Source organism: Chaetodon auriga, chromosome 7, assembly GCF_051107435.1.
Source record: "Chaetodon auriga isolate fChaAug3 chromosome 7, fChaAug3.hap1, whole genome shotgun sequence".
In the NCBI taxonomy this organism is placed as follows: domain Eukaryota; kingdom Metazoa; phylum Chordata; class Actinopteri; order Chaetodontiformes; family Chaetodontidae; genus Chaetodon; species Chaetodon auriga.
This window is the reverse complement of record NC_135080.1, coordinates 21578065-21605888: the sequence shown is the minus strand read 5'-3', so window position 1 is coordinate 21605888 and position 27824 is coordinate 21578065. Positions and strand designations below refer to the sequence as shown.

General features: G+C 44.8%; 3 protein-coding genes across 7 annotated transcripts in view; all 3 read left to right on the top strand.

The window, feature by feature from the left end:
* Window positions 1-13483, top strand: part of sik3 (SIK family kinase 3) — a 32791-nt gene extending 19308 nt beyond the window's left edge. For 2 of the 3 annotated variants that reach the window (XM_076734483.1, XM_076734484.1), the window contains exons 12-26: window positions 278-434; window positions 553-702; window positions 793-866; window positions 2070-2204; window positions 3381-3522; window positions 5557-5676; window positions 6038-6096; window positions 6258-6367; window positions 6946-7115; window positions 7198-7325; window positions 8097-8866; window positions 8984-9138; window positions 9589-9718; window positions 9798-9924; window positions 10015-13483. In XM_076734483.1, the coding sequence (XP_076590598.1) occupies window positions 278-434; window positions 553-702; window positions 793-866; window positions 2070-2204; window positions 3381-3522; window positions 5557-5676; window positions 6038-6096; window positions 6258-6367; window positions 6946-7115; window positions 7198-7325; window positions 8097-8866; window positions 8984-9138; window positions 9589-9718; window positions 9798-9919 (2422 nt within the window). In that variant the 3' untranslated portion in view covers window positions 9920-9924; window positions 10015-13483. The remainder of the gene's footprint in view (window positions 1-277; window positions 435-552; window positions 703-792; window positions 867-2069; window positions 2205-3380; window positions 3523-5556; window positions 5677-6037; window positions 6097-6257; window positions 6368-6945; window positions 7116-7197; window positions 7326-8096; window positions 8867-8983; window positions 9139-9588; window positions 9719-9797; window positions 9925-10014) is intronic. The other variant, XM_076734485.1, reaches the window with a different exon arrangement.
* A 2206-nt stretch (window positions 13484-15689) lies between these two features.
* tmem25 (transmembrane protein 25) lies at window positions 15690-21104 on the top strand. 2 transcript variants are annotated; one of them, XM_076735159.1, is made up of 9 exons: window positions 15690-16015; window positions 16821-16941; window positions 17173-17517; window positions 17622-17912; window positions 18077-18208; window positions 18337-18370; window positions 18856-18965; window positions 20134-20223; window positions 20359-21104. In XM_076735159.1, exons 2-9 carry the CDS (start codon window positions 16842-16844, stop codon window positions 20430-20432), a joined length of 1176 nt encoding a protein of 391 aa, XP_076591274.1. In that variant the 5' UTR covers window positions 15690-16015; window positions 16821-16841; the 3' UTR covers window positions 20433-21104. The 2 variants fall into 2 exon arrangements, with proteins under 2 accessions (XP_076591274.1, XP_076591273.1); XM_076735158.1 differs by having other exon boundaries at window positions 15888-16015; window positions 16824-16941.
* A 1125-nt stretch (window positions 21105-22229) lies between these two features.
* LOC143323552 (T-cell surface glycoprotein CD3 delta chain) lies at window positions 22230-25696 on the top strand. 2 transcript variants are annotated; one of them, XM_076735449.1, is made up of 7 exons: window positions 22230-22294; window positions 22662-22738; window positions 22836-22856; window positions 23017-23241; window positions 23462-23605; window positions 24706-24770; window positions 24878-25696. In XM_076735449.1, the coding sequence occupies exons 2-7, from the start codon at window positions 22684-22686 to the stop codon at window positions 24932-24934; spliced, it is 567 nt and encodes a 188-aa protein (XP_076591564.1). In that variant the 5' UTR covers window positions 22230-22294; window positions 22662-22683; the 3' UTR covers window positions 24935-25696. The 2 variants fall into 2 exon arrangements, with proteins under 2 accessions (XP_076591564.1, XP_076591565.1); XM_076735450.1 differs by having other exon boundaries at window positions 22243-22294; window positions 22659-22738; window positions 24878-25035.
* The last annotated feature ends 2128 nt before the right edge of the window (window positions 25697-27824 follow it).

Below are 27824 nucleotides of genomic sequence, written 5' to 3'. Positions count from 1 at the left end.
AATTGCATTTATTCAAGGCAGTTGTCAAGAGATGGTAGATGCCATGTTTCTGCCAACCACCGAGCAACACAGGTTGTGTTGTCAATCTTGAACGCTAGCTTTTTGTAGCTTATCAAACAATCAGTGGGAGATCACAAATAGCAAGTGTTTATTGGTGAGCACACTGATACAGGGAGAGTGAACTGTCTGTCTATCCCAAATTAGACAGTAACTAGCACATGGGCCAACACGTAAATGTAGTGACTTCTTCCTGTTGTTCTCCCTCCTCCCACCACAGGACAGAGATGCAGGAGGACCTCCAGAAACTGCCACCGGGTTTCCCTCGCGGTGCAGTGCCCCAGCCCCCTTTCCCCTCGCTGGCCCCCACAATGGGTCAAATGCACACTCTCATGCCCACACAGAGCTTGCAGCCCACGCAGCAGCTGGAGTACAAGGTACAGTCAGCTGGGCTGGATTTGGTGTGACGTCCTTCACTTGGCATTCAAGGGCCTCTGGAAGTCATCAGTTAATTTGCAGCACCAATCTGACTTCCTGTGTCTGCTGATCCTACAGGAGCAGTCCTTGCTGCAGCCACCAACCCTGCAGCTGCTTAATGGCATGGGGCCTCTTGGTCGAAGAGCTTCCGACGGCGGGGCCAACATTCAACTACACGCTCAGCTTCTGAAGAGGCCCCGGGGGCCCTCGCCACTTGTCGCCAGCCCGGTGAGGGTCTGGATTTCTGTATGGGTGCACTTTATAAGTTCTCATGTTAACTGTAGGGGTGTTGACTGGTAAACTCTTTGCCTCTCTTAGCACCCGATCCCTGCAGTAGCTCCCGTGGATGAGGAGGGTTCAGATGGAGAGCCAGACCAAGAGGCAGTACAGAGGTAACCCACGATGATGGTTTTTGGTGAAGGGCTATACTGTACAGAGGTGCTGTCTAAACTGGGTAGTCTGGAGGGCCTGTAACCTGTGATGACCGGTTGGTGGGTTCTGTGTGACTGTTGGAATAAGGGTTGAAATAAGGCTATCGAAAAGATCAGTAAAATTATCAACACACCACATTTTGACATTTTTTATTCTTTGTTAGGTTTGGATTTATTGTCTTCATGCTTGATCCAGCATCATTTAAAATGATTTATCAGGTGTAGTTTGGAATAGATCTGCATCACTGCCCTCCGTCAAAAACCAACCTTTCATAGGCCTCAAATACGACAGGACAGTGACATACAGTACATAATGTGCACAGCCAGCAGATTTCATTGTGTGTGTGGTGGTGGGGTTAAATCCATTTAACTGAATACAAGAGAAGGCAAAACACTGGGCTTACACAACAAATACTGCAACCATGCAGTCAGGGTTTATAGATGGGTCAATGCAAGAATTTAGAAAACTGTCCAAAGAAGGAGCTGACATGAGGGCAGGGTAAGGATAGGCACAGGTTTGGTGTATGGAGTTGTGTTGGATTCAAAAGTCCAGGTTAGGGTTTCCCAGCTGGTCCTCTTCAGACAGCACCTTCTGTAGACTTCGCTGGTGTCCTGGGTTGCTGGGAGTGAGTGCCTCTAGGCTGCTCTGCTTTTTCACACGGGAGGTGGCCACTCTGCTGTGGTGCTTACCCCATCTCTCCTCCTTTCTCCATCGCGCAAGTGCCTTCTGCCACAGTTCCAAACTGAATCTGCCACCAAATCCAGCCCTCCTATCTCTCAAACTCTTTGGCAAAGAGCTGCTTTAACTTTCTCATTTCAGTAAGTGCCAAATTATTCTCCAGACTCTCTCACCCTTTCTCACACAGCTTTGCTAACTCTGAAGCTTGCAAAAACCAGTAATTAAGAAATGGCAACCACTCCAGTCCTTAAATTGGAAGCTGGGGGTTGTGGGATACCCATAGGCTATAACATCAATCTATGGTGTAATTTTATGTTATGTTTTTCTGATTGGCTAAGATGATATGAATGATGGCACCCATTGGCAGAGGTGGGAAGGGGCGGGCCTTTCCCCCGTCTCCATTAGCCAATGAGGACAGAGAGCTGACCAGCGCTGCTTCCTGTCTCCCACCCTCACCCCCGTCCTCCCCCCTCCCTGCGGCCCAGGTACCTGGCGAACCGCTCCAAGCGGCACACGACGCACGCGCTCACGAGCACATCGCATGGCGAGCCCTCGGCAGAGTCACAGCGGCCCCAGGGCCCCCGCCAGAGGGGGGGCTGGGCCCTCGACACACACACCCGGTGAGGGGACACGCCCGCTCCGAGCTGTATATGCACAAACACACACAAACACACACTCATATTAAATGGGCATATTAAGCCTCACTCTTTCTCTCTCTCTCTGTCATACACACAGACACTCACTTGCACACACAGCCGATCTCTCTCTCACACACACACACACACACACACACACACACACAGGTGATGTACTCGTACCAGATGAAGGTCGGGCGCTTTCCAAACAGGAAGTGTATTTTTTGTCAGTAGTGGTGTTGGAGGTGGAGTGTGTGGCAGACATATCTCCACATCACCAGTAAACCACGATTTAGAATAACTTTCTTCCCCACAAACCTGGAAAGAGCATGAATGTGACAGGTCCACTCCAAAGAAGGAGCAGATTGAGCAGCCCTTCAAAGCTAAATCACTGCCTCTATGTGTCTTCTGTCCAACAGCAGTCATATTGATGTGTTTAGGTGTTTTCCGTGTTGTAATTCTAGATGTTCCCCGTAAGTATCATCTTCCTCCAACTTAGTTGAGAAAGTCTTTTGACGTTTTTCATTGTGAAGTTTTGTGTTTGTGTGCAGTGATATGCACGGCCTGTCGTCTGAAATGTGGCTGGGTATGGGTAGAGTTGAACCTGTTGTCAGAGGAAGGATGCTCTGTTCAGTTGCAATGGATGTTTAAAGCTAGACGCTGTATCTTTGTTCATTGAGTACTTTTTGGCCAGCATGCTGTGATCGAGCTATGGATTTCGTACAGGTTCTTGTCTCACTGACTTCAGCTGTTGATGAGATGCAGTTGATGTGTCAAGGGTGTTAAGGGGATATGAAATCAAAATGTTTGGACCAGCTGCCAAACGCTGAACCCTAGCCAATTTTGAGCCGCTTTTCGTCACAGTTAAAATCCCCCCCATAACGTGTCATCTCCTGTCATGATTGACAGGAATGGATAGCGACTGGATTTCTTTGACATATCAGTTGCGTTAATTTAGGTCTCCTGATGCTTTCCACACTCAACACACCATCGTCAGATACTTTAACTTGTAACGTTTTTGCAGGTTTGAAGAGCTCAAGCTTCTCATGTGTCTGTCTCTGTGTCTGTATGACTGATTATGTGTGTCATGGTGTGTGTGCGCATGTGTGTGTATTTGTGTCCACATGTGTTTGCGTCTGCTCCCTGTGGTCCCATCCACAGATCCAGCTATAAGGACTGTAACACCCTTCATCTCCCCATGGAGCGCTTCTCACCTGTCAGACGGTTCTCTGATGGCGCCGCCACCATCCAGGCCTTCAAGGCTCATCTAGAAAACAGCAGCCTCATTAAGCAACTCAAACAGGTACGACGTAATATCAAGGGATATCATCCGCTTTTTTCTTGCCTGGCTATTTTTATAAAAAGATAAATTTAGCTATCTTGTTTCTCCGTCTGTGGGAGAAAAAAAGGCAGCGTTTCTGTGGAGGATCGATTGGGTTATTGATCAATACCAAACCATTACTTCACCAAGTGCTGAGATTTCAGAAATTCCCCTCTGGTCTGTACTCTGCTTTGCCCCAAGCCCCCCTGCCTTTTAAACCACTCACAAAAGGAGGACTACTCAGGGCCTGCAAACAGTGATGCAACACATTTGGCTCTCAGAGCAAAAAGTACAGAAATAGTGATACACCGCTGCAAGTCTGATGCAATGTTGACCCTCATAGGAATGCAAACCAGGGTCCATGGCACTGCCAATCTGCTTTATGAGGTAACCCCTAAACTCAGTGATGCAGTATGTGGCTGACTGTGCATTCTGTCTCTTCTGGTCCCAGTAACCATTTCAATGCATAACCGAAACCATAAGCAAGCTTAGTGCCATCTCTGATTAGCTGTGTTTGCCCCTGGACTTCAAATCAGGCCCTCAGGAGCTTCTGACATCCTGGTATTAGAGATACGATCTTATCCTGTGAGCGGCACGGTGATAGTCGGCTAGAGCAGGTGGTTACAAAAGTGAGAGGTGAAAACAGGGTCACAGCATCACAGGAATAAAGCTTGCTCGCTGGTGACTGGCAATGTCACAACAGACACCCAGGACAGACTCAGATGCCATTATGTGTATTCACAAACGTGCATGCAAGTAGCACTCTTAATGAAATGGAGGTATTGGTTTTTTTCTGTGTCACCCAAACATGATTTTAGCCTCAAACAGGAGAAATGTAAGGAGATCCTGCCCAAAAAAAACATTCAAAGTGAAAGTGTCGACATCACGATGACAGGGATGAAAGTCAGCTTTGTCCTGTTTCTTTGCTGTTAGAATTCAAGTGACGTCCAAAGTGTAAACAAGGTGAACCAGTCCTAGCATTGTCATTAAATACTGACACAATTTAGACTTGCTGTAATCTTGACGCACAACATACAGTATTTCTTAAGGCGAGTTCAAACTCTTTCACCGGAGAAAACCTCAAGCTGCTTCTTGAGACATCACATCATTCGCAGTGACACTGCAGTGAGATTACCTCACCCAGTCGGAGGCGTAGGTAGGGAGAAAGATAATGATCATGTTCACACCGGGTGCTTCGTCTTAGGCATGTACTGACTTGCTGGGATTATCATTGTTCCTAAGTGTTAAGAGGGTTAATATGGATAGAAGAGAGGTTAATGCACACATGACCTATACCCAGGAAAGGACCCCTGAAAAGATCAAATGTTTAACGAAATGTCTGCGAAATGTCAGCTGGGAAGAAGCTGGCAGTGCAGGGAGGGATTATATGACCTCAGAGTGTGTTGTATGTGCTGGTCATATGCAAGCTGTCATGTGTTGTTTTCGTGAGTTGGCACTTCACAAAGTGATCAGAGAACATCCCACTTGCATGTGGGATGTTCTCTTTTTTCGACTTGCATTATCATTTCATTTTATCGGTATAATTAAGCAAAACATGAACTAAATGTATGAGTGCGCCTGTGTTGTTCATGCCGTTCGATGAGCTTTAGGATAACAGTGAGCCAGATGATGACACATGGTGCTAAACTGGGAGATGTAGAGATTCAGATATGATGGGTATTACTGAGATGTGCTTGCCAGCAAGACGGTGGTTTCTTACAAATATTGTGAGCAGTAGCTTCCAAAGGTTACATATTACCACTTAGTGTTGATGACTGATAAATTACTGTTCACACATTTTGATGAGACGAATAATGAATTGAATTTGGACATGCAGTAGATTTTGTCATTTACTCATTAACTATCCTTGATGAGCTTTGAAAAACTACATTTCAGCCATCGTTTGATCACGTGTTTGCCACTCTTCTAGATCCAAACACATTGCCCTTAATCGAAATGACTTCCATTTTAGCATAGAAATTTCTGACTTGGGGTGCATGTCTGCGTTTCCAATAGGAGTGTGAGCAGCTCCAGAAAATGTACGCTGCCCAGCAGGATGAGCGATTCCTGGAGCACACGCAGCAACAGCATGTCCTCTACCAGCAAGAGCAACAAATCCTCCACCAGCAAATCCAGGTATTTGAACCTGTCAGAGAGCTGTCATAAAGATCCATCCGTGATGGTGAAAGAAAGCACCGTGAGCTTTGAGAAAGTTTCTAACCTTTCATGCAGGACGGGGTGAGCTGCGCTGCTTGACCTCATATTGCATTGTGAAAGCATATAGCAACTCTTCATCACTCTTACATGATGCATGCATTAAATTGAACTACACAGGTCTCTATAAATGCATCAACCTTTTAGTGGGACACACACACACACACACACTTTGTATTAGCAGTTATATAATCTCATCCAGCTCGCCTCACATCGTTAAACTCTCATCAGCCAGTCATTATATTGAAGATTTGACTCAAGTGTAATTTCTTTTTACCTGCAGGGTCTTTCTTTAGGCCATGGAGAGAGCCAGCCCAGTCACCTAACCCACCAGCTCCAGAGGTGAACACACACACACACACACACACACACACACATTACTCATCAGCTATTGAACGGTGAACAATGAACTTGATACTGTGGTGCAGTGCTATCGACTGAAGTGTTACATCATTGTCGTATCTCTCTCTTCTCCTCTCCTACTCTGTCCTGTCCTCCCTTAGGTTGCGCATCCAGCCCTCCAGCCCTCCGCCAACACATCCCAGCAACCACCTCTTCAGACAGCCCAACCAGAGCCCTCCGCCTGGCTCTGCAGGCATAATGCAAGGGCATGGTTAGTAATACCGTTACTAAAGTGCTTAAATCCTTGTTATCTTGTAGCTGATGTAGATGCAGCAGTTTTTTTTAATGTGCGATAATAAGTAGAAGTGGATAGATCCATTTTCCTGTTAACATAAACTTTATGGCAGCTTTTGAAATAGGTGGCTGGTTATTTCAAAGCTCAGCTTTGACTGTTCTGTCGCATTTTAGGCTTTCATGTGTATTTCATAGTTATATGAGAGTTGACTTATTTTAATTTGTTTTCTGAAATAGATGCTCAGCTTCAGCCTTGCTCACTGGCTTTTGTCATTTGCACACAACACGCACATCTGACATGTGTTCATTTTTGACATTGTGTTATGAAAAGTGCACTAGAAGGCATAGTTTACACCGAGGTTTTTCGTGTGCAACCGTGAGCAGCAGGTGAGGAAACATTGTGCTCATCACCAACACAGTAACTTGCGATTGCTCAGGTTAAACTGTGTGTTTGGGGAAGCTTCATTGTCCCAGCTCTGTAAAAACTGTCCGTCATTGCTCGAGGCATTTTGTGGGACAAAGAAAACTTTAGAACTCATGACTCCTCTCTCTCAGGAGGTCCATCGTCAGTGCAGTACCAGCACGGTACTCCGGCGCTGTATCAGGGCCAGAGTGGCAGCCCACCTCCCACTGGCATGCCAAGAGTCTCTCTACCAACTAATCAACAAGCAGCATCTGCGCGCCCCGCCGTCCCATTGGCACAGGGTGTACCTCAGCAACAGCAGGTGACTGCAAAGAGGCCGTTTTTCAGACATTTTTCTCTCTGCTGGTGTTTTGAGTTTTAATGATGTGACTTTGCTTGGCCAGGTGACCATTCAGGTTCAGGAAGTGGAGCTGGGAGGTGGGGCACAGAGACAGGGCGCCTTTTTGTCCACGCCAGGGGGACACAGAGTCCTCGGGAAGCAGCTGAGCGCAGACAACGCCGAGTCGCACAGGTGACCCCACCCATCCTGTCACCACGTCCCGTGATGGCGGCCAGACCGTCCCAACAACATCATTGGACTGTTTCTGTGTCTTCCTCCTCTTCCATCTTTTAGTTTGAATTTGTTGTATTCCTCTCCATGACCTCGCTACTCATTACAGACAACTTCATGCTATTTGTTGTACTTTTATGTTTATCATTGTGTTGATTCTCACCTTTTTGTTTGTGTTTTACATTTATGCCATGTCCACTGATTTTCTACATGCTGTATTTTGAAACCTCAGACAGTAATTCTGCTGGTCAGGACAGAGATTTTATGTGTGAGAGGGCAGACTTTGTAATCAGTATTGAAAATTGATTGATGTAAATCCCCCATCGACTTTGCTGAGATGACATCCTCAACAAATTCTTCACCTCAGTGTAGCTGGGTGAGTGGTTTGATGTAAATGTTTTGGAAGTATATGTAGAGTAGGAGATGAGTCATCCTGTGACCCCTGACATCACCCCTTGAACAGCCCCGTGTCACCAGGACTGCCTTCACTGAGAGAGCGTGTAACGATCAAATGTGTCCTTTGGAATGTCATTACACCTCTCAGTGAATACTTGACCCTGGATTTGACCTGAAGTGTTTGCCCGGGTGTCTGTGTGTGGTGCTTTAATGAAGGCCTTCTGTAGATTGTTGAAAGATAGGTGTTGTATTTGCGCTGTGTAGAGAGAACTGGGAGTATGATGATGCTAGGCGACAGGTAGCTAATGTCCCTCTGCGTTCCCTCTGTCTGTCCAGTCGCAGCCTTGGCCGCTTCACATTGGGCTACGACCAGGCTCAGTTCAATCCCCACCTCTTCTCTGGTGACGCCGCGTCCCGGGGCGCCTCGGGAGTGGTTGGCTCCTACAGCCCCTACCTGCAGGGAGCCTCCCTCAAAGTCCCTGGCCTGGAGGGTTACCAGAGCGGGGTGGTAGGGACCAGCAGCTACGGCACCCCCTCTACACTACAGCAGGCCCTGCTCTCCCCGACTCCTTTGGACTACCGCCCCCCACAGCAGCATGTCACTCCCACCCTGCAGGGCCTCCTGTCCCCCCGCCACTCCTTAACAGGCCACGCCGACCCCAGGCTGCCCCCCCAAGACCTGGCTGCCCTGCTGAAGAGGCAGAGCCCCCGGCCGTGCCAGGCACCCCCAACACCACCCAGCGGTGCACCCCAAGAGTATGGAGAGATGCTGCTTCTCCGCCAGCTGAGCCAGGGAGAGAGCTTGGATCCGCCAACACCGCAGGGTGCTTCCGGAGGCCAACACTACCACCACCTCCTCCAGATCCGGCCCCCAGAAGTACAGCCACAGCAGCACCCGCCCCAGGCTCCGTGCACCAGCTTACCTCATTCGGAGAGCATGGAGGAGGATGAGGTGCCAGCTGGCTACCACCACCCACACGAGGGTCTGCTGGCTAAGGCAGGCGAAGGTCACGAGCTCCTGGGGCCTCCTCGAGGAGGCACCCCGCCCTACAGTTCCCCTACACACAGGCATGGTGGCTTCATAAGGAGTGCTCCAGCCACTAGAGGTAACACTACACTGCTGCATTAAAACGAACCACAGCGGTTTAGAGCCAAGTGTCTTCTCTGACTGCCTGAAATAGTTGTTTACTGTCACCTTACATACTACTTATCTTTTCTTTCAGAATCTGAACATGTGGAGTGCAGGCCCCCAGGGCAAGCCATGGAGGTGCCGGATCATAATGGTGTCGGCTATTCACGAGGTCCCCAGGGTGACGCCTATAGGTCCCGTGGACAGCTACAGCGCCACCACACCATCCAGACCTGTGACGATGCCTATGTGAGTGAAACCTCACTGCTAGTCTCTCCAGACCACTCTGATCACAACTTTGTTAAGGCTGTAGCAGGACAAATGACTCAAGCTGGGCTTTTCTATGAACGTATGTATGTAAGTGTGATACCATGCATGAGAGATGGCGGCAGCAATCTCACATCTGTATGGCATGTTAGTCTAGATTGGGTTTATATTGAAGAGTATGGTGTCTTAGCTCATCCTGCTAGTGTAAAGCTGCAGAGAGCCCATCTTGAAAGATGATATCTGAAGGAATGTATATAATATTTATCGATATTTAATATTTATTAAGATGTTTTTTGTGGGCATCGACACACTATCAGCATGCCCAGTCATCCAAACAAAGTTCCAACTCATCAATGCTGCTAGAAGCTTTTCAGTAAGTATCACGAGGTTTTGTTCTGTGTCTCAAAAAACTGTTGTTCACTTTCGGTCCAGGATCAGGCAGACCCCATGTCTGGGATGAGCCTGTTGGCTGGGAAGGCACTGAGCTCTGCTCGCATGTCGGATATTCTCAGCCAGACGTCACTGACAGGAAGCCAGCAGCTGCACCAGCGGGAAGAGTCTGGTCAGTAGGAGACATGCACTCATCTACCTCGTGGATTTTCTTGGTCCATATCAGTGAAAGACGTGTGTTTCTCATGCAGTGTGTGATGTCGAAGGGGAGCTCCATGCGGCAGCCTGCTATCCTTCCTCCTGCACCAGTGACATGCTCCTCAGCTACAAGCCCCCTGACCTGCAGTACAGCATGGAGCAGGCTGGGGTCTAGCACAGGTACACACACGCACACACCTGCGTATGGCATAGGTGCCTTTAGCCTGTGGAGTCTTAAACCGTCTCTTCTTCCCATCTGTGTTCTTTCAGGACGTGGTGTATCCTGTGTACAGCAGTCCATATCAGCCATCCTGACTTGTGTTGACTTGAGTTGAGCAGCATCACGCCAAACCACCATCGTCTGCCCAAGCGGGGGCGCTCTACGTCCATCTGTCTGTCTCCATCTGTCCCTGGGAGGGCAGTTTGCGCGAGCGAGGGGGGCACTGTGGGGGGGGGTTGTAGACATTAGGAGGGTTGGGGGGAGTCCGCGGGGTTCAAAAGCTAAAGTGCCAGCATTTTCTGCACAGACATCCAGCATTCATTGCCACCGGTCGTCTCCTCTTTTCCCCTCGTGGTTAGATTGGGGTTCCACTCCTCCCTCTTTTCAACTCGACCCCCCTCCCCTCCACGCCCACCCGCTGCCCTCGCCTCATCCTCCCCTTTCACCCTTCATCTTCTATTAACTGTTGGCATGTCATGATGTGCCTCGTAGGCCAATGCATCGATAACAGTCATACTCGCAAGAACATAGAGTCCAATAACACAAAGAAACACACACACACACTGCTGCCACAAACCCAAAGTATTCACGTTAGGGGTGCGTGTGTGTGTGTGAGTGACTGAGAAGAAGAGGTGAGTGGAGGGGAAAGGTGATTGTGAGGTTCAGTCTGCTCCGCTGTCCCCCCCCCCCCCCTCCCCTCCTGCTGTCCTGCAGCAGATCATTCCGGAGCGTGCTGAAGTCTCAGCAGCGGCGGCCCCCCCTTTTTGGCCGGGTGTCGGGTGTTTTGGATCAGGCTCCAACTGGGCAACAAAACCGCTCTCTCCAAAGATGGAGCTCAGTGACATCGCACAGGACAAACCAGCTCTCTCTTAGTTTTTTTGTTTGTTTCCTTTTTGTTCTGGCATTCTTTTTTTATTTTATTATTCATTTTTACAGCTAATGTCCATGTAGGCATTACGGTCAATATTGTTACTCTTATTGTTATTACTGTTTTCTGTAAAAGAGGTTTTATTATAATGAATATTATTGTTATTATCATCATTATTATTATTATGAAAGGAAAAACAGTTCTGTGTTGCAAGGAAGACAACATTGTTCTTTGGTTACTTAAGTAATTCTGCACTTTCAGTTCAGCTATTCTCTCTGTCTGTCCCCCCCCACCCCCCACCCCCCGGCTGTTCCTCGCTCTCTCTCATGCTGTTACCCCCGCAGATCCACCCTCCCTGCGTCCTACAGCCCTAACTTTCCCCACCTTGTGTTGCCCCTTTTGTCCATCCTCCTTCCTTCTTTCCCGTGTCAGTGACAGTGTATTGCATTGTGGGTAGTTTTACCAGACATTTGCTCCTTTCCTTGTACAGTGATGCCATGTATAGAACGCTATTGCAATTTCTGTATCAAATCTCTTCTTTTTTTGTTACTTTTTTTGTTGTTTTTAGATGTTGCTGGGGAGGCTTTTTTATATTGGTATTGTTTATCATTTGTATTTTTGGATGTCTTCAAAATGTTTTCTTTTTTTTTTTGTCCATTTTTTGTTTTATGAGATTTCTTGAGATTTCTAGCCAAAAGAGGACAGAGAGAAGAGAGACCGTGCTCTTTCTGTGTCGTAAAGAAGATTGTTCTTATTTGTTTTAATATTATTATATCGAGACACTTGAATAAGAGGAGAGTAATTATTTTGTGTTGCTTTTTAAAGTATCATTTCAATCGATGTTGTTGTGACTGTCATTCTTGTTGATGTTGGGCCTGTTCTCTGTTAATGGGGTAGTTGTGGCAGGCTATACATGGTCAGGCTTTGGGCTTTGTCTGGGTGGTTCGGGTGCTACAGAGACTTGACACTCTTAAAAAAAAATAGACAAAAAATGAGGAATAACTTGTAAAATAGCTGACATATCATCCTAAGCATCACAAGTGTGGAGACGGACAAACCCACTTCTCTTTCTCTCTCTTGCTGCCCTGCCTATCTGCTGTGATTCTCCGACCATCTTTTACTACATCGGCTTGTGATCGGATGACGCCTTACGGACATGGCCCCTCCTCCCAAACTAATCTTGTCACTATGGCAACGAAGGAGGAAACAACTACTATTACTCAACCCCTTTCTCCTCTTTTAGTTTTCTTCAATTTCATTTCGGCCTTGCTTTGTTCTCCCGCCTGGAGCCTGGAAGGGAAGATCGGATGCTGCGTTTCATGCGCAGTTAATGGATCTTGTTGTGGTTGGATACACCTGGACGCACCTCCAAACCGTAAAAGGGAAACATTTCAGGAGGTGACCATAGGAATGAACGGTTTGAATTGGACTTCCACAGCAGAGGAGTTACAAGGCTGTGGTCCGAGCGGGGCAGGATGTGCCCACCTTAAACACTTTTACCGAGGTCTGTGCCCTAAGCCGAGCTCAAGCACAGCCAGATGGAGATTACAGCACACAGGGGAACACAGCAGATGATTGAACACCCCCTCCCAACACCACCACCTTTTTTTTTCCCCTCCCTTTCTTTTAATTTTATCTTATTGTTTGACCTCTATTCATCCTCCCATTACACAATACCCTTGGATATTGAGTCTTTATTGGGCCAACAAGCGACTGTGGGGCAAAGAGTAAAGCTCCACTTATATGTGTTTATACTGGCCAGATTTCACAATACCTGGCTGCACGGTTGACTTTTCATATGCTCTCTATATATAGCTGTAGATGGTGTCATGCAGCGCCTGTGCTTTCCATTTGCACCGTGTCACTTCCTGTTTACCAACATTCGCTCTTGAGGAGAGCATTTAGCTTTAGCGGTAAATCTGAATCTCTAAAACAAGAGCGCAGTACAGGTGTGAACAGCGAAGTGGGATGGATTCATGAACTTAACTCGCTTGTTTTCATTCCATTCAGCTCTTCATTCATTCCTCTTTCAGATCTGCCCTACTGTTTTCTCTCATTGTTTACACCAAGCCAAAACTGAGATCTGGAAGAGAAAGAAATGGGGAGGTGTTGTCAGGAATTGGAGAGGAAACGGCCGGGTTGGAAGACATTGCTTGTGTTCTCGTCCCATGGCAGGATAGAAACTCTAAAATTAAGACCAGAGGCTCCACTTTGTCTCATATCGTGATGGAGGGGAAGAGCAGAGGCACACAGGAAGGGGCAGCTCGAGTGAATGGAAAGCACTGCGGATGATTCACAGGTAATGGAGAGGCGAGCGCTGTTTCACACACATCTTCTGCCCCACCAGACTGACCCTTCTCCCCCCTCTTTTTTTCTTCGTTAACGCTTCCATTCTCCCCCACCTCTCACCTTTTCTCTCCATCCCAGCCTCCCTGCTCAGCAAGCCAGCTCTCTGCTCTACTCCTGTTTCTTAGGTTCTTTTTGTTTTCTATTGGTTCATTTTGTCTTTTTTTGTTTTTTTGTTTTTGTTTTTATGTTCATTTCTGTTGAGTACAAAAATACTAAAGTGCAACAACAATGATTAAAAAGAATATCAACCAAACTGAGATGAATAAATAAATATATATAAATAAAGAAATAATTTAAAAAGGTCATGGCTCTTGTGTGTTTGTGTTACCTGCTACATGCCTGTGTGGATTCATGGCTCATGAGTATTTTAAGCTCTTATAGTGCAGTTTCAAAAGTTTAAATAGAGAGATTTGGGCAGTGTCACAATATTATTGGATAACCTTAAAGGGCCATATCAATGTGTTTGCATATTTTAATCTAGATGTGTGTTTTGTTTTTTTAAGATTTTTACTTCTTTTTCCCCACCTTCCAGGAATATATGACAAAGTGATCACTCTAATTTTAATATATTCAGTGCACACAATTATTACAGAATAGGAGTTGAGAGGTAAGTTTTTGCACAGGTGACCGAAAAAAAAGCAAATACATTAATGGGGGGAAAAGCAATGTGCTGGTAAGACAGAAAAATGCTAAAGGCATCACTTAAAAATGAAAGAAAGCAGTGATGACAAATTAGAGTTGGTCCCTTATGAAGTAGAACAATTGTAAAACACTAGCATAAAATCAGAAATGAAAGAAATAGCTTAACTTCAGAGAAATGTGAGTTGTTACCAACATGCATGCAGCCATTCAAACACTAGAAAGGACACAAAGAGCGAAAAAGTCAAAATATTTCAAATGTAAGTATGAATTGTTTGTGACAGCGGATTAACTGATTCTGGATTTTTGAAGCTGATACTTGAAGCGACAGAGTTTTTAAAAATGATATATAGGGCAAGAGTAGCATTTTTTTCATAAATAACCTAAACAATCTGACTGTGGATTCCTGCAACTTGTTTATTTAAACAATTGTGATCATGCTACATACCTTTAGACATTCGGTCTAAAAATCAACCTGTCACTGCTCTCTGGTGGACAGACGATGTACTTGTTCCACTTGTTTATCGACCTTGGCATTTCTGTAGTGCAACGTCTTGGTTCTTATTGGCAGACATACATAGATATCCGTGTATCTGCAATACTCTAATACCATCTGATATCTGCCTGTCCGTCTGGGTCAAGATGCAGTGTGATGGTTTTGTTCCACGGCTGAGTTCGCCCTATCCGATGGAGAACTGACACAAAGTAGTTCTGAATCTTTGAAGACGCACATGATCACTGAGGCTTGGTTTTTACAGAAATAAATGGAGACCAATGGCTGCCTGTGAGTGCATTCTTTGTAGGAGTTTCATCCACTGTTTCACTGAAAGGTGAATGCTCTCCATTACCAGATGTAGCAGGAGTTACCTGTTTGTGTCTAGCTCCAACCAGTCCTGTCAGCAGTATCTGTTTACATTTGGCGACGCAATACTGGCTTTCAATGGTCTTAAGTGTGCAGCTGGTTTCATCACCTCATGAAGCCTAACCTTGTGTCGACCTTGTTCCACAGATGATTGAAGTCACAGGAAAAGGATACGGTATTTGCTAGAAGCATAGCTTTTTGAACTTCCCATCAAAACATGTTTTCCAGGCAGAGAGGAACTTAAGGACAGAGTTTCCTCAGGGGACTAACAAGCTGCTGCTTCTTCAAGGACCCCAAACAAAACCAATGATGTTTATTACAAGCAAATGGAATAAAAAATAGAAATTTCCTGGAGAGTGATTTAAGCTTGAACTGTGGCGTCAGGGCAGGAAATATATCTGTTCTATAGGTAGTTTCGTTTGTCTGCCTTTTGGCTGCAGTGCTCTGCATGCTGCTGCTCATGTCTGTACAGCTGCACTGCAGAGGCTTTTCAGTCTCTAGTAATTGAGCTCAGACGCTTTCAGCCACGTAGAGTATCTGCCTTTGTAGATCAGGGATATCAGGGACAATTTAACATGCCTGATGATGGACAGGAATGATGCATGACAGGAAGAGATCTGTTTATCCCTCTGAACTGACAGTTTACTGTCCTCTATCCACCACAGCTCCATCTTCAGTCACTGAGTAGATTGTTAAAGATTGATGTTTTGCACAGAGATGCTATTGTCTTCTCGTCTGCATATCCTCCTCTCCTCTCCTCTCCTCTCCTCTCCTCTCCTCTCCTCTCCTCTCCTCTCCCACACTGGATCTTCTTGCTTCCCTCACGATTCTGTGCCCACTCTCCTCCCCCTTCTCCTCCTCTCTTTCTGCATCCTCTGCTCCCTTCCCTTTGTCCCTGCATTCATTCGGCAGTCTCTCCCTCTTTCTCTCCCTCTCCTCCATCTCCTCAGCTCCCTGCTTCTTTTCCCTCTCCCTCCCCTCGTCCCCTCCTCTCTTCCCACTCTCTCGTCCTCGGAGTGGCGGCAGCGTGACTGCCTGCGTCAGCCAGCCCTGCCAGCCCCTGCCAGCCAGTGAACGCTGCTACTGGAGCTGCCATACCCTGCAGAGAACCTTGTGTGTGTGTGTGTGTGTGTGTGTGTGAGTGAGTGTATGTGTGTGTGTGTGTGTGTATGAGAGAGTGTATGAGTGCATGCAGATGGGAAAGCAACTGAGTCAGGGAGGGCTGCCTCTCATCTCCTTGCTGTTATCACCTTCCCTCGCTCTCCCTCCTCTCCTCTGCTGCCATGGAGCTCCAGCAGGCTGAATCACAACAGCGTCTGCAGAAAGGGCTGAGGTAATACTGTGTGTGTCGTGGAGGGCTTTCTTTCTGTAATCCAGTGCACACATCTGCACTGAAATGCCTGCATGCAGCCTTACAAAGTCCAGTATGTGTACGTGTTAGTTACAGAGTAATGTGTTGCCCCTTGCTGCCTATCATTATTGCTCTGAATGTCAGTGCAATCCCAGCATCCTCAACCTGAGGGCAAAGAGCTGTAACACCTTCTGTCCTGTGTGCTTGTCTTAAAAAGAATATCCTTGGTCGTCTCAGTCTGTGCAGGATTATGAGTGTTTCCTTGATGGCTCAGTTCCTGCTTTCGTCCGAGGTGCTCTCACAGATCACATGACCCAGATTGCAAGCAAGCAGGCACTCGACATTACTCATTCCCTTCACCATTCCAGCGTGTGCATTATTGCCGTCAATCCAAGCAGACCTGTGAATGTTTTGCATTGTAGTGATAGAGTAAGTGTGCAAATCAAAGCTGGACAGCCAGTGAATTACTGCGAAGTGAGAAGCATGTCACTGTCAGTGTGTGCTGTGTCTTTATTGTATTGCATTGAAAGTTTCATTTCAGTAGCTCTGTCTGCTTCTTTAGGCTTGTATCTCAATGATGCCATGTGTCTGTAAAGGGAGAATTCACCAGAATCATAAACCTATCCTTGTGTAACCCCAGTGGAATTGAGCCATTTAGATGCTTTTGATTTTACGTACCCATGTTTTAAGATTGCTGTCTCTGAGCTTTTAGTTGGTGATATGTCAGGATTATCCATAGAAGCTCATTACGGTAAAGTAACTGTCCATATGTAATTTCTTCTCCAAGCAGGTAGGTGTGTATGTGCATATGGTGCTCCGCTGGGCCAGTATGCAGCGTGTGTGTCTGAGGAGGTGGGCATCAGGCTCTGCTGTTGTGTTCCTTCACACACTGGCCTTATCCTGGACAGGTACGGTACACAGCAACTATAACTTTGTGCACATAAACTGTTTTAATTCAAGCAAAATGTAGCTCCAGGTTATTGCACTGCTTCATATTTAAAGGTTCAGCGTGTAGGATTTAGCGTATAGAAATATGTTTGCTACTGCTTCAGTCAGGGGAGATAAAGCTGAAATGTTTTAAGTTGTCATGTTTTGCTCTCACAGTCCTATCACATCAACACTGATCCTGTTACTCACAGGTGCGATTGAGCCCGCCCCCAAAATTGATGGTAGGCACCGGGCAGTTGTGACAATGCAGGAGAACATGACACACCGGTTCAACTGCCAATCAGACAGCTGGGATCCCCGTGCCCCTCCTTTGCTAACCTGGTACCTGAATGGGGTGCAGCAGAGAGAGCCGTCACCCAACCGCAGGCGCCTGGTGATGACATCGCACGCCGATTCTGAGGGCATGAGACTGGGGACCAATCACAACAGCACCTTCGCTCTGCGGGCCAGGAAGTGGGACAGGGAGCTGGTGTGTGTCGCATCAAACCCCAGGACAGGAGAGAGCTACAATGCCACGATCGCACTCAATGTCCAGTGTGAGTCTGTGTGAAATATTGGGCCAGGATTGTAAGTGAAGCCAACTATTTTCTGTTGACACAGTGAATTAAGTGCTGAGTCGTTCCTCTCCTCTGGCTCCTAGTTCAGCCTGAGATCCTCAGGGTGAACGCCCACTACAGTGAAACCTCAGACCCAGGCCTCTCCCTGGTCCTCTTCGCCTTGGTACGGTCCAACCCGCCTGCCACCATCACCTTTGTAGACCAGTCAGGCCAGTTGGTGGCCAACACATCCGACTTCCTCATTCTGGACTCGCGAAGCTATCCCTGGTTGACCAATCACACGCTGAGGGTCATGCTCAGTAGCCTATCAGGAAATGTCACGCTGAACGCGAGCAACAGTGTGGGAACGGTGCAGAGCAACCTCACACTGGCAGGTCAGTGATGGTAAAAGGCAATGGGAAAGCGATAATGCTAAGCTAACTGTGTTGTGGCTGTAGCTTCATATTTACCAAAGAGGCATCACAGTGGTATCAAACTTCTCATCTAATTCAAATAAGCATTCGAAATGTCCTCTAGCTCTCTCTCATTCTGTCTCCAGAGTTCCTGCAGTCTCGTGTGGAGGTGCCCATGCTGGGAATAGTGACTGGGGGAGCCATGGCCTTCATGGCCCTCCTCATCCTCAGTCTGATAGTTCTCTGCCTCATGCAAAAAAACAAGACTAAGTCCTTTGGTGAGACTCGAGTGTGTTTGTGAGCGAGACATCTAGAAAATTTGTGACCATGTATACTGAATAACACTCACTAGAGGATAGTAATTATTATCACTGCAGAACAATAATCCCCTTGTATTGTGTTACAGATGAGCCAGTGGAGATTCTGATGACCAAGAAAAGGTAAATACAGTTTAAAATAACAATAATAAGAAGAACATTAGACTTAAGTCACTGGATATTTGTACTGTAAAGTGTTGAACTATTCCTTTACAGTGATTTGGCACCTCACACACATTTTGAACACTGGGCACAGGTAGAACGTGCCCAGCAAATAATCACCAGTCACTGTTGAGAATGAAACTCCTTTTGGGTTAACAGTGATCAATTATAATTAAGGCTTTAATTGAGATTTTTAACAAGTGGACAATCTCCTTTCACAATTCCTACAACCACCTTCCTTACTTTAACATCACACTGACACTGTATCACACCCTCCCCCACCGCATGTCATCTGATAATTTCCATCTCAGCATCAGTACTGCTTTGCAAGAAAAAACAATGATGAAAGCATTTTTTGTGCTCTTATGAATACTTTATGTCCATCCTGCAGACCAATAACACGTCTAATCCAAGTTAGACATCTCCTCTCCACATTTCCTTCACAGTGACTCTGCTAATTTGAGGCCAGAGAAAGCTGATAAGACTCACATCCCCAGAGAGAACATGTCTCTGCCTTCCAACATGCAGCTCAATGACCTCAGCACTTTGAGAAAAGGTACGTCTAAGAAGACAAAACAAGCTCACCCTACACAAGATGGCAAAGGTCTGGAGGTCACCTCAGTTAAAGCACAAGTCAGTCAGTAACACACCTTTATAGGAATATGTCAGTTGTTTTCTCGGTCAAAGCTCAGTGCTAAAGGCCGGCAAAATTGAGCCTCTTACAAAAGCATGCTGAAATCGGAAGCGAATGGCAATGCAAACATTTCCAACACACTTGCAGCTCAGGTTCTTGTTTAGAACATGCAAGTTCTTCAATCCAAAATTCCCACAGTGCATCTTAAAATGGCTGTTCAGTCAGAGCTGGATTATGCAATCTGCCCGTGGGTCCCAGGACCTCAGGGGCCCCAAGGCATTCTGTTTTAGTTGTCTGTAGTTATTCTTTTTGCCCTCTGGCTGCCTGGTGGGTTATGCAGTTCGGAATGTGCAACCTTCATCAGAGCAGAGCTGTTGTTGTCACCTGTTGTGTCCAGTAAAGGGTTGGAATCCTGCAACTAGAATAGCATAAGTACACATGTTTTCAGTGTCAAATGAAAAGAAGAATCAAAAAATAATGAAGGGCTAACTACATTGTACACTGCTGCTGTAGAATAATGATAGATGAACTAGCAGGAACTGGTAGAACAAGAAAAACGGGCTGCTTGAGAATGTACTTTGACACCTCTGTGACTCTGATGTGACCAATATACACTCGAGAGTAACACTTAATCTTTAAGCACAGCTGTGGTCAAAATAGTGGCCAAATCAACCGCTCCCATATACATGTAGGAGCTCAACACAACTAGCTAAACCCAAGGAAATACAGGCCAGTAAAATAAGATTTGGATGCTTTCATTTAGTTTACTGTACAGTATTATGGCAGCTTAGAATGACCTCATCAAAACAAACATAAAAGCACATGTTTGTATATTTACAGGATTTTCCATTGCAGCCTTTCACATGTGGTTTCTGGATTTTATGCTAAGTTAAGAAAGCCATCTCCTGGCTGTTTGCTTCACATTTAGAGGTACAACATGGGAGTGGTGTAAGACTTCTCATCTAACTTGCTGCAAGAAAAAAAAACAAACAAAAAAAAAAAAACTGTACTTCCCCAAAACTATCCCTTCAACTCATCCTTACATCTCTTGTGCCTTCTGCTTTGTCCTCCATCCTTCTTGCATCGCTAGCCCGAGAGGTCGCCCAGCAGAACAGTGTGGGAGAGGAGAAAAAAGAGGAAGAGGAGGAGGAAGATCTGTCTTTAGCCTACGCCGCCAGAGGTCAGAGATATACACTCTGATGCTGTTGCATTTTTCATTATTTATACTTTAGATTCAGCGTGGAGGAACAGCAGTGAGTATTTGTTTTTTTTTGCTCTGTGTTCTCTCTGAATGCTTTTCCCTGATGATTCCAAGGTTTTGCCAGATATCCGATGGTGGGCTACATCTACAAGGTGAACAGCACAAGCAGTGAGGAGATCTGGCTCTGACTGACCTCAAAGACACACACACACACACACACACACACACACACACACACACACACACACACACACCGTACATGCATGCAAAACTACTTCTAATAGTGCAGCTTTCCCAGAGGAAACCCAAAACAACTGCCGGTCAGTGATTCAACCAATCATCTGCCACCGTCAAGCTGGACCGGGATGACCTGGAACCAGACACTCTCTTGCTGTGGTGATCTTATGTGTTTCTGGGCCACATAGAGTGTCACCACACTCTGACACGTTCATCCATGAACTGTTCACAAAAGACAACTGTCGATGTTTTTGTCGTTCTGAATCAAGTGCTCTGGTCTATACACTGCTGATGTGTTATCCCAGCAATGCAAAGTATGAACTCTACATAACAATGCTCATATTCTGTATGTTTTGACATGATCCCCTCCTGTAACCACATGCTCATGATGTCCTCCTCCCTGTTGCATTATTGGAATGCATTCATTGCCCTATGCAGAATGTTCAAGATAATGTACTGTACATGAGATTGTACATTTTGATTAATAATATCCAAATAAGATGGTATATAATTATAGAGTGCATATTTGTATGTGGACATGTAACATGCCATGTACTGTATCTTTGTATGCATATGTATATGTGTATAAAAGAGGGTGTCTAGTAAAGATTATGTTGAATTTACATGACATGGTTGTGGGGCTTGCTGTGATTTCATTGGCGCTCACCAGGGGGCGCTCTAAGGTGCTATACAAGAAGGAAAATATGGTGGCCTCTCTGTTAGGTGTGAGGTTGATGCATATTTTTTGACATGGTACTGGTGATGAGTGTATATTGCGTGATGGTGAAAACATTGCTTGAAAGCATTTTTTTTTAATTTTTTTACAATAGCAGGTGCAAGAGACAAATAGTGCATGTCTTTATGTTTGAGGTGTGTGTGTCTGCCAGGTGTTAGCTCTAGGTCACAGGTTGTTGTGGCTTATCTTCAAACAGGAAGCAGAGTTGTGTTGTCGAGCATCTCCTCTCTCTCCCACTGTTGCTTCTTCTGTGCTGAACAGGAATTGTAGTCTGTCACACACAGCAGGACAAACATTTGAAACTCACAGGGAATTGAAATATTCATCTGAACACATACCGGTTGTGTTCATGTCTTTGTTTGTCTCCCAAAGCAACTTGCAAAAGAAATGTATACTCTTATTAGAAATGCATGTTCTTCTAGTCTTATGAATGACTGTTTGTACTCTCTAAGGTTCTTATGGCGCGCACAGTGTCATACTTTATTTGTTGTGTAAAAATATTCAACTGGTGGTTTCCAGCAGTTGTTAAATGTACTTATGAGTCAAATATGTACAAATATGATGACTGAACTTCATACAGTATCTCAGCCTTACAAACTCAAGGGACCGTTTGCAAATAATTGACTAAATATTGCAGAATTCTCTTGGAAGACATCTCTGTCTATGTGAAATTCGTCTCTATTACAGAGAATTTCCACAGCACGTGCCAAAGTAGCAGTCATTTCAGGTAATGTTGGCCTGGAACTGATTTTTTTTTCCACTGTTAATCTGAAGATTTTCCTTCACAGATTGTTGTTATTCATGGAAATGTGGAAGCTGCTGTGACAACAATCAATAAGGGTAAAATCCACCAGCGTCTAACATATGGTGTCATTAGCTGGAAGTCACAGAGACCCCGAGTCCTCCAGATGCAGAAATCAACGAAGCCTGCTGAGAAAGAAAACAAACCAATCACACTCACTTCCTACTCAAACACACACACACACATACACACACACACGCACACAAACCGAGACACTTCAGCAGACGGAGATTGGATGCGCTGACAGCAAGGACACAGCAGCTCTTTATTTTGAGGTCTGTACTTTTATTCAAAACTTGCTGGATATAATATTGACTTTCAGTTGATCTCAGACTGTGTTGTGCACTTGTGTGTTTTTATGGAGGCCAAATAATATGATACCTTTTGAAATAAAATCAACTCAACCCAAAGTTTGAGCTGTAGATGAGCTTAAATGACTTTCTTGGAAAAAAAAAAAACCAAAAAACAAAAAACAAAACAAAACAAAACCCCCTGAAGTCTCTCTTTCATCATCAGTTATCTGTTACGCTAAGCTGAGTAAAATGGTTGACAGGGAGCAGAAAATGGCGCCCTTCCTGGTTTCTGTCTGTATGCTCGCTCTTACTGACTGTGAGCTGCAATATGTCCTTCTGTCATCAGCAGGACTCAGAGGAGTAAACACACAATGAAATGCCAGAAACTTTTGCCTGCCTCCTTGCTGCTGCTCTGGACACTGACAGGTCGGCCTCGGTCACGATTTTTGCTTTTAATGGCATGAAATCAACGTTTTGTATGCCAGTAAATGTTCTCATGTTTCTTTCCACATCTCTCCCACAGCATCTGTCAGTTGCAATGACGGTAAGACGATTGCTTTGAATGGGGTTGCATAGCAGTGAAATTAGGTTTAAATGTGTTTTTGTAAAAGCATGCCTGTGGGTAGTTTTCAAAAAGCAGTTCAATAATCAGCACAAGGTGCAGATTTCTTTTTGAACTTTGAATGTCTCCTTTTCTTACACAGGCACACCACCAAAGAATGAGATACAAGTGAAAACTGTCTCTGATGGCATTGTGCTCAGGTGTAGCACATCTCATATTAAAAACAAAACAGGTGGGAGAGAATCAATAACCTTGACATACAGAGACGACAACACAGGAGAGTACCCATGTGTGAGGCCTGATTCTGATGACCCTCCTGAGGGGGATGAACCAACCGATCTACCAAAAATCTTTGTGAAATTTCGAAGTAAGTTCTGCAGTAAAACTTGGGCCTCGTATCTCATGTGATCTGTACTTATGTTTTTTTGCATGTTGTTTTGGGTTCTATGCATGCTTTTGTACTTACTTGCATACTCACTGTGTTATGAGGACAGTATTTTTGACTGTAGTCATATTTCAAAAATGTCCCATTATCAAGAAGACGTGTTTGTGTGTGTGTGTGTGTGTGTGTGTGTGTGTGTGTGAAGCCTGTGACAACTGTGTAGAGCTCGACCTGACTTCAATCGTGGGATTAGCTATAGGAAACATGGTGGCTACGGTTGTGATAGGAGTGGCTGTCTACCTCCTTACATCTCAGACTCGGATCAGTCCAACCGCCTCTCACAAGAAAAGTAAACTCTGCCTACCTGTCTGTCTGTCTGTCTGTCTGTCTGTCTGTCTGTCTGTCTGTCTGTCTGTCCATATTCAGTATATTCCTAATCCCTAACAACTAATCCTATTGATTAGACAGGATGAAAAAGTCTGTGCATTCATCTCAGGGTTTGCCACTGCAGGGCTCTGCTAATACTCCTGTTTAGTATGCAAATTCAATCATATTTGATTGACAACATACAGTATGTTCACATGAACTGAGTAGCAGTAAATACTACACATTTAATGATGCAATCTGTGTGGATTGATTCATTATGATTAAAAAAAAAAATTAGACTGCTCATTTGAACTACCTTCTGGGTTTTCACAGAAAAACGATAGCAGTGGATGAATACACGACTGTAAATAACTTCCAAAATAGACGTGGCTGCATTGCTGTACACTGAATGGGTTCATAGTTTTTTTCATGTCTGATCAATGCTGCCATTGTGAATCTGACAATAATCCATTTTTGTTGACTGTGAGTATTGTTTGGCTTTGGTTGATGCTAGATGAGAAAATTGATACCATTGTCTTGTCCATATGATAAACACAAGGCGACCACAAGAAGGCATTCAGCTGTTCCGCGGCTGCTGCTGCTGCACTCGGGCCGGACTTTGCAGCAGGATATAAACCCTGCGCTTTTAGCAGACATACGCCAATATACACCAGAGGAGTTTCAGAAAATCTTCAGTGCAACGCTCAACCAGCACAAGCACGACTACACTCTACACACGTACTCTTACACACATTAAAAACTCAAGCGTCACAGTCACGACTGCAGCTTCAATCACAGTGACAACTATGGACACAAGTATTACAGTTTAACTGAGATCCTTTGCTACAAGCAGGAATAGCACAGACAAAAAACTTGAAGAAAAAAAAAATGTAAAAAAATTCATGCATTCCCAAAAATGTACCTGAAGCAAATAACTTAAATAAAACCAGAAATAGGCATTAGCATAATGAAAAAAGGCTGCTCCAGCTCGTATTAATGGTAAATAAAATAGTAATGTTCAGATTAGCCTCTGTTTGCTACTTAATATTTGTATATTAATATTAGCAACACATCTATCCTCAGGCTCTGATCGACAGCATCTTGTTCCAAACGAAATGAGCAGCAGAGCCCCCAATGACCATTATCAGGTAAGCTCAAACACGAGGCCCTCTCAAGTGGTATTATGTGATTATCACATGTGAAAATGAAATGATAAGTGACTCTTTTGCTCTTTACCCCACTGTTCCTCCCTCAGCCTCTGAAACACAAAGGTCAGAGGGACACGTATGATGTGCTGACCAACAGGAGATAGAGGGGTGGTGGCTCACTGCCTGGGACCCCAGCTGAAAGCGCTCCATGTGTGCTAGCAACTCAAACATCTGCAGGAGGGACAAGTCTATCATCTGTGATGGGTGTTGCACATCCCTAATACATGTTTCTCTCTATGATACTGTTTTAGCTTAGCATCTTAGCATAGACCCCTCACACAATGAGTGACTTGTTAAGTCGTTGCTGTATCTTATAGTTAATTGTTTATTAGCCGATGTTCATATTTTGTAGCATTTTAATCAGCTATTGTTATATTTTTCACTCATTATCTATGTTTTCTTTAAGTATCTGTAAAGGAGGACGCTAGAACAGCCGCCTCATGTAATGACTTAAAGATCAAGTTTTTATTGTGACAAACGTAACTCACATTATCAAGATGCAAGATCGAAAACTGAAGAATCAAACTTGGGCTGTCTTGTCATATTGGCAGGTATTGCCAGTGCACATTTAAGTACTGCACACAGAGGCACAATTCTGAGGTACTTTGCCATCCTACTCTGAAACACTGGTTGGACATTGTTGAGAAGATGTTTGATATGGAAAGACTCACACAGATATTGCGAATCCAACAATCTGAGTTTATTGAGAAATGGGACAAATGGACGTCTCATCACACCCTTCACATGGACACCCCTGGAGCCCCTGAGTAAAGACAGAGACATTTAGAGTTGTACTGATATGTTCACTGACATGACCTATGCTTGTTCTGTGGTTACTAAATGAAAAATAATAAAATGTATGTTTGAAAGAATATAATGCACTGCTTTGGTTTGTGAGCTCTGTCTTCTTAGCGTCCCCTGTCACATTGTGCACAGCTCCACATGAGACACTTCCCATCGAAAACCTCTCAGGGGGGTTTCATTGAAATAGCTGTTTGAGGCTTGAAGAGGTCTAATTATCCAATTTCACAAATAAACAAAGATTGGAGAAAAGCTTAATTAATAATTTGTGCTGCAGAACTAATCTCATGACCCCGGTCTCTCAGTTGGGAATGACTGGGTTTAAATAACAAAATTTACATTACAGTAAGTGGCTCAGTCAGCTCCACCTCGAGCAGCAACAAAAGTAAAATACTGCTTTCACATTGGTGCATCAGGATGAATCTAGTTAGAAAACATATAACAACGTATCAGTCACAGGGGCATTTTTCTGCATAATGAGCTGTTTTACTTTTGATACTTTACAGTTATAATCCTTTTGACTCCGTTTCTAATTGATTCAGCTACAGCCATTCAGTGTATCTATACAGTAGTTTTTATTTTAAGAGTCTGACATTGTCACACTGCATGCACGTAATCCAGCACTGTCGTTTGTAATTGTATCTAATTGATATCAGCCTCACTTTACTGGTAGTAGTAGTAGTGTTAGACCACACTTCCCTGTGAAACCACAGGTGTTGCAAAATCAGTGTGCTTCAGGATTTTAAGTACATTTTGATGGTAATACTGTACTTTCCGTTTGGCAGGACTTTTAATTCAAGGCTTTTAATTATAGTGGAGTACTTTTACATCGCTGTATTAGCACTTTTAGTTAAGTAAGGGATATTAGTACTTCTTCCAGCACTCGCCAGCAAGCAAAATTTGGTTCTCAAAAAGTTCTTGGAATATTATTTTTTGGTTGTGGGAACTTTTATTGAATGTTCCTGCACAACGTTCCCTGGAACGACAATGACAACATGTTTTTCTGACGTAAAACCAACGTCAGTGTTTTGTTCATTCTGAGAACACTGTGGAAAAATTAAACAGAAACCTGTAAGGAACGTTCCGGAAATGTTATTGGAACGTTTGTGTTAGCTGGGTTGCTATTGCTGCTGTATTTCATTACCATTAGAGTGAGAGTCTTCCAGAGGCCTATATGAGTCTGTTGTATTGATAGAAAGAAGTGCACAACAAGGGTAAAGAACGCAGAGAAAGTTGAAAAAAAGAAAAAAAAGAAACGTTAAAAAAGTTACACAGACGACAAGGAGGAAATGGAGAAGAGGAGGAGGATGAGAGAAACTTGCTGACTTTATAGAAGGCCTCCTCACGTCAAATAATCTGATAACTTCAATTCTTTGATCACCGCTCGCAGTCTTTCGCCTTCTTCTTGACGTTGCTGTGACAAAGCTACAAACTGCAGTTTCCTACCTGAGGAGGAGAAGAGAGATCAAACAACGAGGCTCAGACAGCTCAGCTCAGAAACACAAGCTGATCACCCCCCCCCCACACACACACACACGACCGACTTCTGACTCAATGCATGTGCACGCGCTCACACACAAGCTCTCGTGCAATGTGAGCGTGTACGATCACACTCGCACAGCCACATGCACTTGTCGAGCAGATGTAGGTCTGTGTGTGGGAACGGTTTGACTTCAGACAGTCAGATACAGGAGCACACCGTATACACCCCCACCCCTTCCCCCTTTACCTCTTTGTTTTTCTCTCTCACAAACATACAGCAGATGTAGAAGGAGATAGCTGAGCAGTAAGTGTGGGAGTGTTTCCACTGAGCAGTGAACCCCAGTCTATTACACAGAGTGCATTAGACTGAGTGTAATAGACTGATCAATTGTTAGTTTGCATGAAGAGGCAATATTAGTCAGTGCTGGGAAAAAACAGCAAAACATGACACAGCATTTCCACTGTGCACACAATGGATAGAAAATACATGTGTATTCACTGTCGAGATGTCAGATGTTTCCAGAGACAGGATGGCCAGTCACTCACAAAAGAGAAACTAGTGATGAAGACATATTGATGACAATTGTGCTACGGATATGAGCTGCGGCTTTGAGGCCGCTTCATGAATCGCCCGCAGTTATATCTGTAGAAGTATGTCAGCGTTGCTTCCAACCATGAGTAAAAGAAAAAAAAAAAAAAAAAGAAGACGAG

Excerpts from the sequence above, each read along its gene's own strand:
- LOC143323552 (XM_076735449.1), top strand. The coding sequence starts at position 22,684 with ATGAAATGCCAGAAACTTTTGCCTGCCTCCTTGCTGCTGCTCTGGACA. Across the intron at positions 22,739-22,835 it reads GCTGCTCTGGACACTGACAG|CATCTGTCAGTTGCAATGAC; the intron begins GTCGGCCTCGGT and ends TCTCTCCCACAG. Across the intron at positions 24,771-24,877 it reads CCCCCAATGACCATTATCAG|CCTCTGAAACACAAAGGTCA; the intron begins GTAAGCTCAAAC and ends TTCCTCCCTCAG.
- tmem25 (XM_076735159.1), top strand. The coding sequence starts at position 16,842 with ATGGTGCTCCGCTGGGCCAGTATGCAGCGTGTGTGTCTGAGGAGGTGG. Across the intron at positions 17,518-17,621 it reads GATCGCACTCAATGTCCAGT|TTCAGCCTGAGATCCTCAGG; the intron begins GTGAGTCTGTGT and ends TCTGGCTCCTAG. Across the intron at positions 18,371-18,855 it reads ATTCTGATGACCAAGAAAAG|TGACTCTGCTAATTTGAGGC; the intron begins GTAAATACAGTT and ends TTTCCTTCACAG.